This window comes from Micromesistius poutassou, assembly GCF_964030765.1.
Source record: "Micromesistius poutassou genome assembly, chromosome: 23".
Classification (NCBI taxonomy): Eukaryota; Metazoa; Chordata; class Actinopteri; order Gadiformes; family Gadidae; genus Micromesistius; species Micromesistius poutassou.
This window is the reverse complement of record NC_140293.1, coordinates 9,183,721-9,198,845: the sequence shown is the minus strand read 5'-3', so window position 1 is coordinate 9,198,845 and position 15,125 is coordinate 9,183,721. Positions and strand designations below refer to the sequence as shown.

The 15,125-nt window shown below is 45.3% G+C and overlaps 1 protein-coding gene across 1 annotated transcript in view; it reads right to left on the bottom strand.

The window, feature by feature from the left end:
* Nucleotides 1-10: 10 nt before the first annotated feature.
* The window catches only part of LOC311368776 (ly6/PLAUR domain-containing protein 1), a gene marked incomplete at its 5' end in the record, with an annotated part of 24,188 nt that continues 9,073 nt past the window's right edge, over nt 11-15,125 (bottom strand). Inside the window, one exon of the mRNA XM_084487554.1 lies at nt 11-1,196. Within this exon, the coding sequence (XP_084343680.1) occupies nt 955-1,196 (242 nt within the window). The 3' untranslated portion in view covers nt 11-954. The remainder of the gene's footprint in view (nt 1,197-15,125) is intronic.

The following is a 15,125-nucleotide window of genomic DNA, read 5'->3' as shown; positions in this document are numbered from 1 at the left end:
AAGGGCTAACTAAACACTAAGGGTTAACTCAACACTAAGGGCTAACTAAACACTAAGGGTTAACACTAAGGGTTAAGCAAGGGGGGACACTATCAGCACACTGGGACCTGGCAACCAGAATGCAACATGTTGCTCGGTAACAAAATATTCTAACACTAATGTACATTTATATATATATCAATAATATATCAATTATATATCATATTATATATATATATATATGTATATATATATATAAATTAATCATTTTATATCTATCTATTTCTATATATCTATATCTATATAGGTATAGATATAGATAGATAGAGCGATATATATAGGTATAGATATACACTCAATTAGAAATAAAGACATATATCTCAATCCGAGGATTCATCTCACTTCATGCTGGCTGACATAATCCACCTCTCTGGAGTTTGATGAAGAACATTGTGCCACCTGTCAGGGTGTCTGTTGTCCGAGAGATGAAGGACGTGTTGACTGCTCACGACCAGGAGATCCAGCCCGCTTCTAGATCGCGTTCATGTCAAACCTTCTGCAAACGGAAACCAGCCCAGAGGGGGGGGTGTCTCCCACAGGACCAGGTCCGTAGTGATGGTCTCCCTCCAGCCAGAGGTCCCCTCAGGGTCGGCCCAGGCCTCTGAGGAGAGCACAAGGTTCAGACGACCCCCTCCACCGCCCCTCCCCCCCCCCCCCCCCCCTCAGAGCCCCATGGCTCCTGGAGCCTGGGACCCTCTCTCTCACTGGGCACCAGGCAACCAATCAGAGTCCCGGGGGAGGGGGGCGATGGCAGAGAGCCCCCACCACACCCTCCTGGCCTGTTAGCCAGTCTGTTTGAAACAACCTTTTTGATTTAATATAGTAGCCAAATAACATTCATGCCTTCAGAGACACCTTCCCCGGGGTTATTAACATAGAGGAGGAGGAGGAGGAGGAGGAGCAGGAGGAGGTCTGTCAGCACAGAGCCGCGTGTCCCAGGACGAGCAGGAGGACGGAGAGGCCGGGGGCCCCGGCGGGGTCCAGGGCGGCGGCGGCGGAGGGCGGGGCCCTCTTCCGGGGCCGGGGCCCGTTGCACAGCGCCGTGTTGCAGCAGCTGATGCACACCGAGTTGATCTTGCCGGTGCAGAACTGCTGGTAGCCGGAGGAGGCGATGAGACAGGCCCCCGACGAGGCGCAGGACTTGCGGTAGTGGACCCCTGGTGGAGGACAGAGAGGAGAGCTTTATTCAGACCTCCTAATGCCCTACTCTGTCTCAAGGTCTTTCTCCTCTCCAGGGCCATCTGAGGACAGAGAGGAGAGCTTTATTCAGACCTCCTAACGCCCTACTCTGTTCTTAAGGTCTGCCTCCTCTCCAGGGCCATCTGAGGACAGAGAGGAGAGCTTTATTCAGACCTCCTAATGCCCTACTCTGTTCTTAAGGTCTGCCTCCTCTCCAGGGCCATCTGAGGACAGAGAGGAGAGCTTTATTCAGACCTCCTAATGCCCTACTCTGTTTTTAAGGTCTGCCTCCTCTCCAGGGCCGTCTGAGGACAGCATGAGGGGACAGGGAGATACTGATGGTGGTGGGAGGCATTGCATAATGCCAGGTGCCTGGTCGGGTGTTTTTCACAGGAAATGCTCTGAAACGGTGAATAAAAAATCTACTGGAGTGCATTTGTCTGTTATTTGTGTTGGAGGGCAGAGTGCTTTTGTAATGAATACAGGAAGTGGCCCTGGACCCTCTGACAGAAACACTTCCAAAGAGAATTACTATTCAGTGTCACCACAGAACGTCAGGACACATGAGGACTGAAGTCAGCTGAAATCAATACTTATCCTTCTCTACAAACGAAGTACATATCCAACTAAATACAAGGGAATTAACATTAAATACCATACATAGAACAAACTGGAACTGATATGAACTGGGATGTAAATAATGAACTGAACTCAGCTCAGTTGATGTATCGGAGTATCTGAACCAGAGCATCAGAGCAGTACCCTGTAATGTTCTGAACCAAACAGGTGAGTTGAACTGAGCACTACTCTTAATGTTCTGAACCAGAGCAGATGTTAACCTGAGCAGTAATGTTGTGCAGCGTGGGCTGCAGTCCAGTGAGTCCAGGGTGAAGTCAATCCTCCTGATTGAAAAGCCCTGCGGTATTCCCAACCTTATTAGAGAATATTTGTGAAGTCATCATAAAACGGCATAACATTTAGCTGACCTTCTTCTCCTCGACAAAAGATGTCTTGCGTCTCTTCCCCCCAAAAAAACAAATCCTCTGAAGGCGTTAAAGTTCTGTGCTTCAGAACTCCACACAGTACAGCGATATGTTTATTCAATCCCAGTGCTCCCAGGGCGTGAGACCACTATAAATGTCCCCTTGGTTCCAGAGCGGGACCAGTGATCAACATGAAGTGGCCCTGAAGGGTTCGCTTTTTACCACAAAGGCTGGGATCATAATCCAACACTTATCTACAGATGAAAGAAAAGCCAATAGCCAACATTCACAGTTGTATGTTTTTCTTGCAGACTTCAGCCAAGCTGAACCCATTGAGGACAGTAACCTGACAATGAGCCAGCCTGACCTCCTTTTCACTCGCTCCTCCACCGTCAATGAGTATTACAATTCAGCAAATATCCAAACAAAAGTAAACAAAATGTCCTTCACAGAACACACACACACACACACACACACACACACACACACACACACACACACACACACACTTACTGAAGTGTGTCACCAAATAACCGTATGGATGTGAACATTGCCAACTGTCCCCAGCTCTTTTAAATGGGAAAATAGTGTCGGACAAAGAGCTCTCATCTCCTCCTCCTGATACGGCAAATGAGCCTCATGAATAGTAATAGGCAATTTAGATAAGCGGGCGAATCCCGAGTGCTGCGGACAGTGTGAGGATCCGTCCTCCAGTGGGGCTCCAGGAGGGCTCCCATTACCCCCCAGCAGGGGGGGGGCCCCGGGGCCCCAGTGGAGGATTAAACACTGCAGTCTGAGCTGAACACACACACACATACATGCGCGCGCACACACACACACACACACACATACATACACGCGCGCGCACACACACACACACACACACACACACACACACACACACACACACACACTGTTACGGCCCCATGCAGGGTTATGTTTCTCTTACAGGTTTGGCTGTCAGGAGACGAGGCTGATTGACGGCAGCTGCCATCAATCACTCCTTCCTTCATAAACTGTGCCAGTCGGTGTCTCTGGTTCGCCCCGATAACATGTTGCCCTCTTAGGTCACACAGATTAATCGTTCCTGTGTGACGTTAGTTTTGTTAAATAAATATACTTTTGCTGTTCCAAACTGCGTGTGGCTGCTACATTTGTTGTGGTCCGAGTGCCGACCATAACAAATTGGGGGCTCGTCTAAACTAGGAGTAAAGGAGATGTTGGGATCTTTTGCCTGTAGAGTTTGGTAGACAGCAACGGGTCCACGGAAGCTAAGTTTTGACCATGAAAAGCGCACATGTTGGCCTCTGTCGAGTTCCTCTGTAGGAGTAGCGCGTTTCCCCTTTGGGACACGCTACAGTCATTTGACTGTAGCGTGGGGTCAAAGTGGTTAGAGCAGTCGTCTCAGGAGCACTCCGGAGTCTTGGAAGGGTTGCCAGCTTGCTGGTCGCTTTGCCACACTGGTTTACAGTGCGTAAATACCCGCCATCTGTAGCCCCTGAAGACTAGTGTGCAGTTTAGTTAGGTTTGGTTGGGCAGTTAGAGGGGATACTTGACTAAGAGGTGGTTTTCGGACCAAGTGCTGCATTTCTGGTCAATACTGTGCATTCTTTTGATTCCGTTTGCTGGTTTATGTTCACGTGCCAAACGAGTATTGTGGAAGCTTTCTTTAAGGCTCCAACAGAGGAGTTGCTGGAGCAGTGCACACGAGAACAGTCAGTTAAAATAGCAGAACATTTTGACCTTTCTGTGGGTGATAAAGATAATGTTAAGGCTATTCTTAAGTCGAACTTGTGGGAAATGAAGGTTTTGAAATCATCTGTTATGCCACCCCTACCTGTTTGTCCAACTGGGTTTGTCTCACAGGAGACTAGGGCTGCAACTAATGACTATTTTAATAGTCGACTAGTCACCGACTATTAAAACGATTAGTCGACTAATCAGATAATTATTACATTTTTCTTAAATTTAGCATGAGGTTGCTTTAATTATGTGGCAAATGATAATAAACACAAGAAAGATGGGTACTTCAATGAAAAATGTATCTTTTATTCAATATATATATATAACAGAGTTAGTAACTGAATTACTCTATAATAAAAGTAACTAGTTACCAGGGAACGTAATTATTTGCGTTACTGTAAAAAAAAAAAAGTAGCTTTGTGGATGCGTGTGTCGTTGTGGGATGCTTCATTAAATTAGAGTTGCTTACAACGGATGTCAACAAAGTCTTTGCTCCTGGACATAATGTTCACTTTACATGCACATTCTTGCCTTTGACCTCAATGAATTTGAAGTAGTGCTTATATCTCCACCTTGAAAATGCCAACTTTTCATCGGATTGCTCCGGACTCGCCATTTCTACTGCTTTATCGAATCTGTTTGGTGTTGGTGTTTGTGTGTGCGTGTGCGTGTGGCACGCGTATCCTGGCTTGTGTGTAAAAACACTGGCTCCGATCGCTTATCTCTTTGTTAAACCCGGTCTCCTCACTAGCAGTTTGTGTGTGCAGCCAGGGGTGCGTTCGGATTACACAGTTTATTCAATCAATTTATAGTAATGCACTGCATTTAACTGTCACTAACAGTAACGGCGTTGTAACGACGGAAAAATTAATTAGTTAGATTACCCCGTTACTGAAAAAAACAGTGTTATTACAAACACTGCTCGGATGAAGCGCTGGGAAGGATTTAAGCACACTGTTTCCACACTGCGGGCGCGGTTATCCACTGAGATAATAATTTTATTAATGCAGCCCAGAAAAACGCCCTGTTTTAGAAACAGTGACATGTGAGACTACTCTATTTAGTTTACCCAAAAATCCGTCAGTAGTATTTGCTCATTGTCACATAATTTCTGCTGCTTGATCTCATGGAGGAAGGATTATGAAATTACTAAACCAATACTGGCCCACAGACTAGTGAGAGACAACTATGCATTTTGAGTGAACTATTCCTTATTCCTGGAATGACACCTATTCTCTCTCTTGGCAAGTCAGTAATTTATTTTGTAAACTGTGTCTTTGAACAGCTGATTTGCAACACATAGCATGGGCCAGAGTGTGCCACTATTATAAAATTAACATGACTTGATCAGGAGCAGTTTGTAGGTATTACTGGTCACACAGGCAGCCTGCATGAATGTAAAATATAGATGAGGCAAACATGGTGTTTCAGTAATTTTTTTAACATTTATTTAAATAAAATACTTCAGATCTGAATTTGACAATGCATCCTTGTTCATATTTCACCTTGGATTAAAAAAACCACATCATTCTCTTCCACATCAATCATCTCGTTAGATATATATAATATCAATATATATATAAATATCATATGATGATTGAACATCATCATTCAAATTATTCAACAAAACAATATGTAACAAAACAACAATCAACAGTGATATACTCTCTGAACCCAGTACTGGGTTTCTAACCTTGCTCATACTACAGTATATTCCAGACAGACTTGCTTTCTGCAGGAGTTTTCACACTGCACTGTCTAGAACGCACAGAAGAGGCAGCACGATGGCTCTTCAACCAGGTCCTTGTATACTTTCTAGGATCAAACTTGGAAGTAGGTGGGCCGTTGATATTAATCATCATCAAGTTTGATATGTTTGAGATCAGTAGGACAGCCCTTTTGTCTGAGCTTATATTGTTCATAAGGCTAAAGTTCCTCTCACACTCTGCTGTACTGACAGGGAATGTTTTCATACAGTTCATGAGTGGTTTTAGGTCCTTGGGCTCACTAGTGGGCTGTTCCAGTAGGTCCCGCATCCCATTCAGTGCTTGGTCTGTGCACAGGTTAAATCGCTTGCACAGTCGCTTCATTTGTTCTTCATGGCGGATGCTGGGCTTTGATAGCCATTTACACTGATCAAGGATGCTGAGGTCCTTGATGGTCTCATCCTCAAAAGACAAGCGTTTCTCCAGATTGTTCACAAGGCTTTAAGAACTGGCCTGGATTGATAGACTTCAGCTTTGCCATTGTTTTCAGTGTTGTAGACCGATTCTCCCCAGTTTTTTTTGCTTCTAAAGCCTCACTATATTTCTCACCTGGACTCTCTTTGAATGACTGGATCACTCTGATAGAGCGTTTCAGCAGATGCTCAGCTCTGAGCAGAGTTATCGAACGAGACTGAAGCTCCTGTGACAGGAGACTTAGTTCATGGAGTGTCTCATACATGAGCCCAAGGTCACAAATAAATTCTGGACTTTGAACACGGTCTAGTAAACCTCTGTACATTTGCCTGTCTTTGGTGGACCTCGTAGCATTTTTAAAGTGCTGCACAAGAGATCCCAGGGATGTCCAAACAGCACGAACAGTCCGAAAGCTACTGGCCACCCAGCGTACATCCAAGATTCTGCCAATGCGAAGAAGTTGTGAGCCTACTTCAGCTGCTGCATTTATGAGTTCACGCTCATTTTTGTTTGACGTACTATACAGAGAATATAGCTTCTGGATAAAAGTTTTGAAGTGATTGACAGAGTTTACCTCATCAACTGCATCTGACAGCGAGTTCAAGTCTATGGTTCATACAGTGCCATACAAAAAGCTTTGGGAATCTCAAGGTCAGTCTGGTTGCTACTCCTGACTTCTTTCCTAACATGACACTGGCTCCATCAGATACAAATGTTAGCCAGTTTTCATGTAGCCACTCTGTAAAGCCAGCATTAGTTAAACAGGTGAGTAACACCTGTTCTATGCCATCTGCTCTCTGATTTTCCAGTTCAACAAGTTCAATGAATATGAACTCAGGGCTTTCTTCTTGAATTGATGCTTTAATAGAAACTGTCATGACAGCTCTGTGACTTAAAGAAGATGCCTCGTCAATTAGGACAGCCAACTTACTGGATGATGCTATAATGTTACTGACGATTTTGCTCTGCATCTCACTGGCAACATGTTGTATTATTTGTGTTGCACTGTAACGTGAATGAAGTATTGTGCCCATTTTTAGACCATTCAGTTCCTGCAGCTCGATGAGGCTCTCATGGTCAGAAAAGGGTCTGGGTTTTTTGGCAATATGGTAGGCTGTTCGAAACACAGCTTCAGTTTCCTTCATGTAGGACTCATAGCCTCATAGCCTCCATTGCATTCTCAATGGCAACTTTGTCCTGTTGCTCTGCCACGTTCACTGCCTGAGTGTGGGCCTTGGACAAAGCATGTTTCCTCACCTTATTTCTCAAGGCAGACAGACTTGTTGTTCTACTTCCCTGGCCAGACACAGAATTTCAAAGTTCATCCATTCTCTTAAGAGTGATACACATTGCTCCTTGTTGATCCCAATGGAGTTCACACTGCTACAGACCAGACATCCTGTGAAGCATAAACAAACAATGCAAAAATACATACAGACAGTACAAAAATGTGTCACTACAGTTACCACCCACCTAGAGCTGAAGGGTCTGTCCTAGGTTTCTGCCTCTTAAAAGGCAGTTTTTCCTTGCCCCTGTCGCCAAGTGCTTGCTCATGGTGGTACTGTTGGGTCTCTGTAAATGTTATAAGGAGTTCAGTCTAGACCTGCTCTATTTGAAAAGTGTCCTGAGATAACTTGAAGTACTTTATCCACAGCTGTATGTGTGCATGGTCCATTTCTTCCACATACATCCAAGGACACACACACACACACACACGCACGCACGCACGCACGCACGCACGCACGCACGCACGCACACACACACACACACACACACACACACACACACACACACACACACACACACACACACACACACACACACACACACACACACACACACACACACACACACACACACACACACACACACACACACACACACACACACACACACACACAATATTTCTGTGTCCACTGTTTCAGAAGTTACCCAAACTAGCAATCTACCTAAATTTACCCATTTTTTTGTTTTTGGATCCCAACCAGGGGTTCTTGGATTTAAAATCTTCTTTTTGTTTGGCAGTCCACAAGTCTGGCCAGTCAATATTAATGTCTACAGAAAAACAACAAAAGTGATTGAATAACAGGCTATAAATGTAATAAGGGAAACAATGACCACAACCCATTCGAAAGTGTAAAGTTGCATAATCCCTTTCGTTTTATTTATTATTCCCCCCCCCCCCCCTCCACCAGATTACATTAAGTTACATACACATACCACATAGCTAATAATAAATATACAAGATACAGCTCATGACAACGTGCCCTTCCAATTCAGATTACATAGGTCTAATAAACATCCTACAGAAACTGTTCTTAATGTTTTTATCTGGATAGATAAAGGGTAATAAAAATACAGCACCTTCTGTTTCAGATGTATAGGCTTTGTCTGGACTTTGCCTACACACAGTATAAGCATTTTCAGAATTTCAGTCCAACAACCGACGTTAGCTAACGTTATGTTCTCTGTCGCTGAGAGTTTGATTGACAGCCAGGTGGTAGCAACTGCGGTGAGCGAGTGTTGTGGCGATTCAACACATGGCTCATTTGAATATTAAAATTATCCATGTGTTGATAGGTCACGACACGAAAGTGTAACCAATGAAATTACTTATTTTGACACACATTTTTAGCCAATAAGTATTAAACTAACAAGGTAATGTGTCAAAAGGCGGACCTTTTTTGTTATTTTCTCAAAAGGAGGACAAATGAGTGTCCGGCTTAAGGCTGCGCCTGCAGCCGGACAGGGCATTTAAAAACCGGACTGTCCGGCCTAAAGCCGGACTAATGGCCACCCTATATGGAGCCCTGGAGGTGACATGGATGCTGTCTTTGTTTAACTCGTGCGCGCGCGAGTTTAACAAAAAGAAGTCATGTAACTTACACATGAAGTAGCTGTGGCTATATCCGTGACTGTCGAGCCCTGATATGTTATTAACATAATTTACAAGGTCCAGCAATAAAAAAAAAAGGGCCCACGCCCACCTACCGTAGTTGACGTCTTCATCCGAAGTTGTACCGGCATCTTTGGCTGTGGGCGGAGAGGCAGCATCTCCTTCACTGACAGCATCCTCTCCGACGGGGGTGGGGGGCAGAGCGGGCGTCGACGTTAACTGTACCGGTGTAGCATCGCTAACATTAGCTGAGCTGCTGGCTGATATTGATTCGCGAGGACGTTTGAAATTGTCAAATGAAATTTTTGTTTGGATAGCATCTTACCGATTCATTATAAATCTTAAAGGCAAATCATTTAAAGTAAACTTGTAAAAGTAGTAAAACTTTAGCAATATTTACCTTGGCATGACCCGCCCTTCTCTCCCTCCGATTGGCTCATTCGTCGTCATGCCTACAGTTAACCAATCTAATCAGTAAAGGCAGCGAGTATTAGCCAATAAGAGGCAGAGTAGCGTGTGTCATGGCTTCACCATCCTAGGGAAAAAGCGGGCAATTTGGCTTGCAGATACTACTGAATGGTGCGCATCTGGGGGGATTTAGAAGTGAGTATACGCAATTCTGACTGAAAAATAAGTGGGTATACACCGTATAACCGCGTATACCCTGGACTACACCACTGGGTACTGGCATGACGAAAGGGGTATTGGCAATCCGGTGTACCGGGTTATCGTGCCAGCAACATTTTGCGACAGAGTTTTGAGGGTGTCACACGATGAGTCTGGTCACATGGGGGTTTCTAAAACATACAACCGCATTTTGAGGCATTTCTTTTGGCCCAGTGTTAAGAAGAGAGTGTTGCTGATTACATCAAAACATGTCATACTTGCCAGTTAACCAGAAAACCCAATCAGACCATTAAAGTGGCACTATTGGGGTGCCCCGGTGGCGCACTGGGCTAAGGCGCATACCATATATTAGGCAAAGTCCTAATCGCAGAGACCCAGGATCGAATCTGGCCTGGGTTATTTACTGCATGTCTTCCCCTCTGTCTTCCACACTTTCCTCTCTGTCTCTCTCTATAATAAAGCTGCCAGCCGTTTGAGCACTTAATTATTGATTGTGTGGGGCCGCTTCCTCCTTCAAAGTCTGGTGCGGTGTACTTACTGACTGTTATGTGCCAAAACACAAGATATCCAGCGGCGTACACGTTGCGTACATTAACAACAAAGGTGGTTGTGCATGCTCTCAGCCAATTTATATCAATCTTTGGTATCCCAAAAACAATTCAAATACGCATCAGGCATAATCAGTCCTCTGCATATCACACTCAGAGTCAAGGTGCACTCGAACGGTTCCATCAGACATTACAGTCGTTGATGCGTGCATACTGTGTGCAAATGGCTGCTGACTGGGAGGAGGGTTTACCTTGGTTATTGCTTGCAGCGAGAGAGGTCACTCAGGAGAGCACTGGTTTCAGTCCCAGCGAGCTGGTGTTTGGTCACACTGTAAGGGGCCGTTGGCGGCTTTGCAGGATGGTTGGCTTGACGGTGAGCCGCCGAAGAACTTAATTGAATATGTCAATGGTTTCAAACAGCGTCTGTATGCTGCAACGGAGCTGGCGAAAGAGAAACTAGCGGGGGTACTGTAACATATTTCAGCCATAATATTCTCCCATAGCCACAATACTGAGTAAACATAACATAAGCTGTAAGACACAACCAGGCAGCAAAGCTGATCATACATAGATGAAGGGGGCGGGCTTTTAAAGCCACAGAACACGCCCACCTCTACCTGCCTATTTAACTCGGACTCCGCCATTTTAGAATCAGAATCTCTTGGGCGGCGTATCGATTAGATGTAAAGCTTAGAGACGCTCCGCGCGTGTTATATACGATCCCTCTCCTTTTGTTTCATAGACGATAGACAACAGACCAATAACCTTAACCAAATAAAGTGAGTTAAAAGCGATCCTGTCTCGGCGGCCTTTCCTGGACTATATCATAACAGTACAAAAGAAAATGAAACTACGTTATGACCGTCGGGCTGAGCGGTGCGTTTTCAGTCCAGATGACCAGGTTCTGGCTTTGTTGCCGCTGGTCAGTTCTCCCTTTCAGGCCAAGTTTATGGGGCCATATACGGTGATAAAGCAGCTGTCCGACCAAAATTACTTAATTTCTACTCCAGAGCATCGTAAACATCATCAGCTTTGCCATGTGAATCTGTTAAAGGCGTATCATGAGCGTGAGTCTTCTGAGCAAGGTTCAGTTGCAGAGTTCGCTCATCCTGTTTGTGTTATTAACACAGCTAAAGTTAAGGATGAGGCGTTTTGTGAGGACGGGTTGCCTAACCATGACCCGGCGTTGTTGACTGGTCGGCTTCAGAATTCTGAGGATGGGGTTTTGGATCATCTGTCTGGGCCACAGTGCACTGAGCTAGTGGGGCTTATACAGGGGTATCCCTGTCTGTTTGGTTGTTGTTCCTCCAGGCCTATACCTTAGACATACGGCACATTAAGGCAGAGAGTCAAGGGCCCCGCAGCAGTGAACATTTTTCCATGATCGTTCTTGTCTCTTTCTTTCGGTTTGTTTCAGGGTACCAGTTGCTGAGCCAAGGCAGGGCTGTGGAAAGGGGTAACGTGTGGTTTGGATGAACTGTAAATTCGATAAAGGATTTGTATATAGTGTGTTATGTTGTTTTTAATCCAGGAAAGGCTTTTGAAAGGTTTTGGTCTATTGTCTATCGTCTATGACAGCCATTCTCAACCTTGGGGTCCCGACCCCAATTGGGGTCGCGAGATGATTTCTGGGGGGCGCCAAATCATTTTGGAAAAATATAAATTTATTTATTTAATTTTTATCAAAATTTATGGGCTGGTTGGGCTCAAACAGGCATTTTATTACTCAAAACCAGTTACTGTCGGCCGTAACTACACCAAAACAACAACAAACCTGTCCACTAGTCTCATGTCTGCCCTTCTCATTCACACATACAGACACTAGGGCTGTCAACGAATATTCTAAATTAGAATATATATTCGAATAGTTTTGAAAAACAAAAAGACATTCGAAGGTGAAAATTTATTTTCGAATGTGGAAAAACACACACCCGCGGCGGCTGTCTGCTTTGCGAGTGGGCGACCAGAACACTACAAGACAACAGACAAGAGTCAAGCGACAAATCAAGCGACAAGAGCCGGGACCTTAAATTGCTTGCACAAAACTCTTGATCAGCACTCAGCATTTGTTTATTGTTGTTCTTTATTTAAACCAGTATGCGCAGAGAGAGTGAAGGGGAGCGAGAGAAAAAGAGAGCGAGGTCTGCGGTCTTGGCCATTACTTATTTTTGTGTAGGTAATATGTTGTCAAATATGTTTAAACTTAAATAAACTACCTATACAAGTAGTTATGTCTCGTTGTATTAGTTTGTCCTGTTATTGACTTAATGCGCGTCATTGACATAATGCGCAAATATAGATATTCGAATAGTATTCAAGTATATTTTTTTCGAATATATATTTTTAGAACGTAATTTTTTAGCAATTTTGACAGCCCTAGTGTGTGTGTGTGTGTGTGTGTGTGTGGGGGGGGGGTCGCGGACAGCAGTGCATGTTAAATTGGGGGTCGCGACTCAAAAACGTTGAGAACCACTGGTCTATGAAACAAAAGGAAGGAATGGTATATAACACGCGCAGGGCGTCTCTAAGCTTTACATCTACGATACGCCGCCCAAGAGATTCTGCCTTCTGATAGCGGAGTCAAGTTTAAATAGGCAGGTAGGGGTGGGCGTGTTCTGTGGCTTTAAAAGCCCGCCCCCTGACCATGCGCAAATGTTGAAGCCCTACCATATGTGCTCAGTGCTGCTCCCTGTGGCTATGTGAGAATATTACCTCTTAAAATGTGCTTGGTGCTGCTCCCTGTGGCTATGTGAGAATATTACCTCTTAAAATGTGCTTGGTGCTGCTCCCTGTGGCTATGTGAGAATATTACCTCTTAAAATGTGCTTGGTGCTGCTCCCTGTGTCTATGTGAGAATATTACCTCTTAAAATGTGCTCGGTGCTGCTCTCTGTGGCTATGTGAGAATATTACCTCTTAACCATTATATGTGCTCGGTGCTGCTCCCTGTGGCTATATGAGAATATTACGGCTGAAATATATTACGTGTGTGTGTGTGTGTGTATATAGAGGGGTAGGTTTATAGCAACCATGGTGTTAGTGGCCAGGGGTCCTGTGGGGACCCTGTCTTTATGGGTGTTACGGCCCCATGCAGGGTTATGTTTGTTGTTATGTTACAGGTTTGGCTGTTGGGAGACGAGGCTGATTGACGGCAGCTGCCATCAATCACTCCTTCCTTCATAAGCTGTGCCAGTCGGTGTCTCTGGTTCGCCCCGATAACATGTTGCCCTCTTAGGTCACACAGATTAATCGTTCCTGTGTGACGTTAGTTTTGTTAAGTAAATATACTTTTGCTGTTCCAAACTGCGTGTGGCTGCTACATTTGTTGTGGTCCGAGAGCCGACCATAACACACACAAACACACATGTAAACACACACAAATGCACACACAGATACACACACACACACACACTAACCCCGATCAGCAGTGTTTCTACACCACATTGGTCGGTCTTGCATATTGCGGCTGCTCATCATCTCCCGTATGGAGTGAGAACGTTTTGATTGGCCGGGCGGCGCTGGGCTCGGTGTCCGACGCCACGCTGAGGGGGTGTGACCCGTTGACCCGTGCACTAAGTGCTCCTGAAGGTCCGGGTACAAACATATAACTATAATAATATTATAATTATAATAATATTATGGCCCTCAGCATCTGTAAAGCCTCATCCTTATGTACTGGTGTGTGTGGTTGGGTAAAGCAGGGTGAGATAGTCTGCAGGCTGGACCGTTCCATCCTAATGTGTGTTTTAGAGGATTGGTTCTCAAACTGCAATGAACTATTTAGTGGTATGCACAGAGGAATTTCCCCAAAATATATCTATATATGAAAACATTTTTTTTTAAAGGAGGACCTCGATAGATCCAGACACCAGGAGTGTGTCCAGAGCTTCTCAAGAAGCCTGTGGAAGTTCATCAATCTGGAGTCAGTTCTAGTGCTGCAACTCTGTACAGCTGACAAAAGTTAACAATAAATAATATTATTTTTAAGATTAAACGCGCCTCCGGTGTGGACTGTGCGTCGCTGAATACGGCCGCAGGCCTACGCGACTGTACTTAGTTCTATTTTATAATGTCGGTCGTAACGGTCATCATCTTTGGAGGATGGTAAATGTCTCTGACTGATGGGGTTTCTTTAGTCCCGTGAGCGGGGCCGTAGCGCGCTGTATTCACATCCTATCTTATAACAACAGAATGAGAGCTTCAGACCCTAACCCTCCTCAACAGGGCGGAGTGTGTTCTCACACCGTCACACCGCCCCTCACCCCGCGGGACGCCCCCCTCTGCTCATGTTGCTATTCTGAGCCCCTCTCCTCACTCCTCCCCCTCCTCTTCCACCATGACACATCCTACCATGTCACTGCATGCCATGTGACCCCTGGGGGCCCGGGGCCATGCCGCCTGTGACAGGGCTTTATCTGTGATCCATTCGCAGCACTGAGTTTGACATGATAAGCTGTGATCCACGTAGCACTGGCCGTGTGACATGTTGATCGGTTTATCTGTGATCCATTCGTAGCCCTTAACGTGACATGTTATCTGTAATCCATTTGTAGCACTGGCCGTGTGACATGTTGATCTGTTTATCTGTGATCCACGTAGCACTCGCCGTGTGACATGTTGATCTGTTTATCTGTGACCCATTCGTAGCACTGGCCGTGTGACATGTTCATCTGTTTATCTGTGATCCATGCGAGGCGCTGCACCTGGGCGTCCGTAGTGTTGTTGCCGTTGTCTCTCCTGTGTCTGTCGGGCATAGCTGTCACTTAGTTATCCAGATCATCGATTGGTTCACAGCGTCGCAAACAACTTGCACAGCAGGAGTTGGGTTCTTCCGAGCGGTTCCTTGGGTGAACCTGCCACGTGCTGATTGGCTGTGGCCTGGTGTGAGGCGGGTCTTGTCTCAGCGGCCCCCTGCCCGTCAATACCCTGAT